General features: G+C 31.7%; 1 protein-coding gene across 5 annotated transcripts; it reads left to right on the forward strand.

Annotated features, from left to right (window-relative positions):
- Nucleotides 1–917: 917 nt before the first annotated feature.
- LOC107485291 (serine/threonine-protein kinase STY13) lies at nt 918–4,754 on the forward strand (the record flags this gene model as incomplete). Of its 5 annotated transcripts, none has more annotated exon segments than XM_052259986.1 (8): nt 918–1,110; nt 1,311–1,719; nt 1,839–2,031; nt 2,589–2,721; nt 2,908–3,103; nt 3,413–3,537; nt 3,868–4,026; nt 4,513–4,754. In XM_052259986.1, coding segments are annotated over 6 exon segments (1,031 nt in total), but the record flags the coding sequence as incomplete, so codon positions are not given.
- Between the last annotated feature and the right edge of the window lie 980 nt (nt 4,755–5,734).

Here is a 5,734-nt window from a genome sequence, read left to right on the forward strand (position 1 = left end):
GAGGAGAAGAAAAAAAAAAGAAAAAGAAGAAATTCAAATGAGAAAAGAATGATGAGGTGATGGTAGAAAGAAGAAGAAGAAGAAGTGCATAAATTTAAAATATTTTATTGAACTTAATTATAATTATAACTTGGATGTAGAATTTTATTGATTATTTATGTCCTATTATTAAACTACTCTTCCACCTTAGCTCATGACAACAATAAAGAAGTCTCGTAACCCACAAATTCAGTCCAATAGAATACATAAATTTAATTATAATTTTAGTCTTTATTATCTTATCTTTTTTTAATCTTATTTTTAGTTGCTTTTATCTTTTATAGAACAATACTTTATATATATTTAATTTTACCCTCATAATTTTTAATACAATTCAATCAATCAATAAAAATTATTTTCTTTTCTTATTCTTTTACAATGTTATCACGTATGAAAAATTCAATACTATTAACACTTATAACAATGGTTATGTTATGGAGGATAAGACTTAATAAAGAGTATAAATGATTTTTTCATAATGAAAATAAAAATAACAAATACAAATACAATAGAATTTTACATTTTTGCAAATGCAATACAAAATTTTTGAAAACATTTAGCTACAATTTTAATTTTTCATTAGGCTTCATTATTTGCCGATAACTATTTTTTAGAGTTTAATTAAAGAACCAAATTTTTTAACTAATATTAACTGATTTTTTTTGAAAGTGATATTTTTTATCTTAAAGTTTTATATCATAAAGTTTAAATTATAAAATTCTATAAGTCAAACGCTAATAAATTTGAATTTAATATTAATTAATTAAAAATTAGTTCCAATTTCCAAATACGAATTCATTTTCTTATAAGAGACTTTTAATATGCAAAAATTAATTTTATTAACATATACAAGAAATGGTTTTCCGATATTTTTCTATTTTGTTTTTTTCCCTCTCTGACACACTACACACTTTCTCTCTCCTCCCACTTTTGAAGTTGAAAGTTGAAACCTTTCTCTCTCTCCGTCCCAACCCAACCCAACACACACTCAGAAATCAGAATATCTTCTTCTTCTTCTTCTTCCTCCAAACCTCATCAACTTGATCATCTACTCTCTCATTTTCTCACTCAGTAAATTCCTTCGTACTTTCACTTCTCTCTCTCTCTCTCGTTCACAATTTTAATTTTGTTTTAAAATAGAAAAGGAGGAAAAAAATGTTGGTATTTTTTTTAACTTCTGTTGTAAGTTGCTTTTGATCTTCTTTTTCTCTTTCTTTTTTTTATTTAATGTTTATTATCTTATCTCACTTCTCTTTCCTTTCCTCTTTTAGATGAACTGCACCGAAAGCTCAGCTTCTCACTGAAGCAAAAGCCTTGAACTTGTTTGAAAATAACAAAAGGGGTGAAGGGGGCATGCCTACTTTTTAGGGTATAGGAGAAGGAAGAAGAAGAACAACAACGACATCATTGATTCTTTTCAGGTTCATCTCAGAAGAGGGGAAAGAAAAAAAAAAACTATTTTTTTATTTGTTGTTATTATATATTTTTGCCTCCCTTTTTTGTTATTGGTGGCTTTAGACGAAAGGAGCTCAAGTTTGAAGAAGCTTTGTACTTTGTGGGGCTCTAGATGCCTTTTTTTGTTGTTCCTGATGTTGAATTTCATATATAACTCAGAAGAATTGGGGTTTGGTTCTTTATTTTGTTGATGATGTTCATGTAGAAAGGAGAGGATTCTGGGAGGTTGGTTTTTGTCTTGAATTTTGTATTTTGAAAGTAAAGTCTTTTTCTTTTTATACTTTGATTTTCATTGTTTGATTATTATGTGGGTAATGATTGAAATGAGGAATTGGGGTGTATAGTTTTGTAAGGTTGCAGCATGAGTTTCAGAGAAGAATCGGTTCCGGAAAGCACTGAGTCAAAATCAGTGAAGCAAAATGGGTTCATAACAGATACTCAGTTAACAATCGATGAGAGCCTTTTGGTTGATCCAAAACTTCTGTTTATAGGGTCCAAGATTGGTGAGGGAGCTCATGGTAAAGTCTATGAAGGAAGGTTAGTGGCAACAAAAACCCTTTTGAATTTTGATGTTAATTGTATTTCATGCCTTAAGTATTTAGTTTTGAATAATGTTTAGTTGTGATTTATGAATTATATGATAGGATACTTTGGCGCCTTTTAATCCATGTAGCTGATTCTATGTAATGGGGCAAGTATGTAAGACCCTGATCCTGCAGTTGTGGGATGCATGTCTACAATTTAGTTTTTCATAATTAATTAATTTTATTTCTCATATGGATCATTTTATTTAAAAAAAAATTGGATGATTAAGTGGTTGGTTTAATCAGTGAATATCTAACGTCACAAATTTCAATAACAATGTTGGGATTTTCCCTGTTCACTGCTTTGACTTATATAGGATCAACTATAAAATATGACCATGTCTATGGTATTGAGTTTACCTAAGAACAATTGACTTCAAACTCTTGATTTTTTGTTTTTAAGTTCCAATGAAAGGTCAAAATTGAACTGCTCATGGAGTACCATTCCAACTGTTATAGCTATTTGTATGTGTATCAAGTTATGTAGGTGTGGATTTAATGATTTTTCAGGTATGGAGAGAGAATTGTTGCAATCAAAGTTTTAAATCGTGGGAGCACTTCTGAAGAAAGAGCTGCCCTTGAAAATCGGTTTGCTCGGGAAGTTAATATGATGTCTCGTGTCCATCATGAGAATCTTGTTAAGGTGAGTTCTATTGTAGCTATTATAATTTCTCTGTGTATTGATCTGTTGTATTACATCTTATGTGATAATGAGAAGTTATGTTATATTCTTTCGCTCGGTACTAGTATGAGTGATGATTTCCACTCTTTAGAAGATAATGCTGTCACTGATTGTTTTTTTCTTTTTATTTTTCTTTTGTGGTTGCAGTTTATTGGAGCTTGTAAGGATCCTTTGATGGTGATCGTTACAGAATTATTGCCTGGGATGTCACTGAGGAAATACTTAACAAGTATCCGTCCGAAGTTACTAGACCTTCATGTTGCTATAAACTTTGCCCTTGATATTGCTCGGGCCATGGATTGGCTACATGCCAACGGGATCATACATAGAGATCTGAAGCCTGGTACTATTTTGCGTAATTTGATTAATATCATTATTTGTGATTTGGTTTATTGAAATTAGATGTCTGTCATGGATGTGTGGCCTTAGTATCCTTAGGTATTTCGGGTCTTATTTTGCTTCATTGTGAATTTGGTAGTATTAAATGTTACGAAACAGGAAAGTCTACTGTTTAATCATAGATTAAAATTTAATGATAGTGATTTTATGTATTAATGCTACAGTGCAAAATATAGGTATATGTGATGTATTGAAGCCATGTTGTGTTAGTGTGGTTCTCTTCAACTTTGTTTTTGAAACTTTGACAATGCAGACAATCTGTTGCTTACGGCAAATCAGAAGTCTGTTAAACTTGCAGATTTTGGTCTCGCAAGAGAAGAATCCGTGACTGAAATGATGACAGCAGAAACCGGAACTTACCGATGGATGGCACCAGAGGTATGTTGTAACCTTGGAAGTGCTGATAAGGCTAGCTCTTCTTTTGGTGTTTAGCACCTTTGGTTATTGCATCACCATTATAATTTACTCAATCCAATGCTACCGTGTCACATGTTGACGTCCTGTTTATTCAAATTTCTTCTAATGAAATGACATTGCTCAAAAGCATTTCAAGGTATTTTAATCACTGAACAGATAAAAACCACACATTTAAGACCCTTTAGGGAGCTAAATTTTGATTGTTAAAACTATGCTGTTGATTTTTTAGCCGTTTTGGAGTTTTTCTCTTATAGATAGTTCTTACTTTATTTTGCCTGCTCCTTTTCGCAGTTGTATAGTACCGTGACATTGCGCCAGGGAGAGAAAAAGCACTACAACAACAAGGTTGATGTGTATAGCTTTGGTATTGTTTTGTGGGAGCTACTAACAAACCGCATGCCTTTCGAAGGGATGTCGAATTTACAGGCTGCTTATGCTGCTGCATTTAAGGTATTAAATTTGAAATATGGAGTTGTAGTTGATTGTTTCCCCTTACCTTATTCATGTAGTTCTCTACTCCAACATTTCTAATATATGCTGATGTTGAAAGATAAAGGTAAGAGAGTAATTTTGATAGTCTCTCAACCAATTAGGAATCATCGTGTATATGATTTTTGAAGTAATTATTGCCGGAGTCACATATTTTGAATAACGTGACAATATATGATTGGATTAAAAGGGGAGCCTGGTGCACAAGCATCCTGCGTTAACGGAAGGTCCGGAAGGGTGGCACCCAAAAGGTGTAACGTAGGCAGTCTAACCTGATAATTATATTAGTGATTGGTTCCACGGCTTGAACCCTTAACCTTGAGGTCACATGGAGACAATATATGATTGGATTGACGGTGTAAAATCCTTACACATATGATATATTAAATGCTTGATTGAAATATATGTATTGGCTAATCTTGATATGGTTTGTGTTTGAGGTTGCAGCAAGAGAGGCCTAGCATGCCTGAAGATATATCCCCGGATCTCGCCTTCATCATACAATCATGCTGGGTTGAAGATCCTAACCTGAGACCGAGTTTTAGTCAGATCATTCGCATGCTCAATGCATTTCTCTTCACGCTTTCGCCACCGTCTCCTCCCATGCAAGAGCCTGATGAAATCGAGCCTGAGGAAGCGACGACAAGTAATGGTACCATTACTCAGTATTCCGCCCGGAACAGAGGGAAGTTAGATGAAAACTGAAAAAAGTTGCAATGGTATTATGGTATATAATTTTAGTGCATTTATATGAGTAACCATCTAAGGTGACAACTAGAAAGAATGTAACATGCTCCACAAAATAGAATAGAATGTTGTTCATAGACTTTTTTTTGGAAAGAGTAAGAAGAAAGAAATAGAATTGTTTAGAACACTTTTTTTTGAACATTTGCTTTGTTTTGATAAATATGATTAATTATTGTGTAATGATTAACAGTAAATCAGTTAATTTTTTTTAAGGGACTAATGTCTTTGTCATTGGATGGTGCATGGCTTGTATTTTTCTACTCATTTGTGGACGTTAGCTGAAGACATCACTTTGAAAATGATATGAAATTGTTAGAATGTTATTTTTCAAACAAAAATTTGGTAAGGAAAAAAAAAGGGGTTTGTTCAAATGTAATATTCTTTCATTCATTCCCTAGGAAAATTTTCAGAGTAGTTTTTAAGATAATTTATGTTGTTGACCATTAGATTTAAATAATCTTATAGTTTACGCCAGAAAGAGTAACATGTCAATATGTATTTTAATTTGTCAATATTTTTTCATTAATATATGCGAATATCCTACAGTTATGGTGGAAGTTTGGTATCATGATTTTTTTCAACGGGTCTAAACTATAAACTTCAATCTGAAATAAGATAAGTAGTAGAAGGTAGGTGTTTGAAGTTAAAGCTTTGTTTGTATGTCTTCAACTTTATTTATAAATAAATAACTATGTTACGTATACACTAAAATTAGTTGCTAAAATTAATCACTAATATAAAATACATATTAGAATATAAATACGCATTAAAAATAAATTAAATCACACATAATTTTTTACAAATAAATTAGTGGTTAATTTTAGTACCTAGTTTTAGTGTATAAATAGTATTTTTCACAAATAAAAGCATATTGATATGCATGTGTTTGCCTACCAAGATGATTGTAGATTTTATTTTATAA

Source organism: Arachis duranensis, chromosome 4 (genome assembly GCF_000817695.3).
Source record: "Arachis duranensis cultivar V14167 chromosome 4, aradu.V14167.gnm2.J7QH, whole genome shotgun sequence".
Taxonomy (NCBI): domain Eukaryota; kingdom Viridiplantae; phylum Streptophyta; class Magnoliopsida; order Fabales; family Fabaceae; genus Arachis; species Arachis duranensis.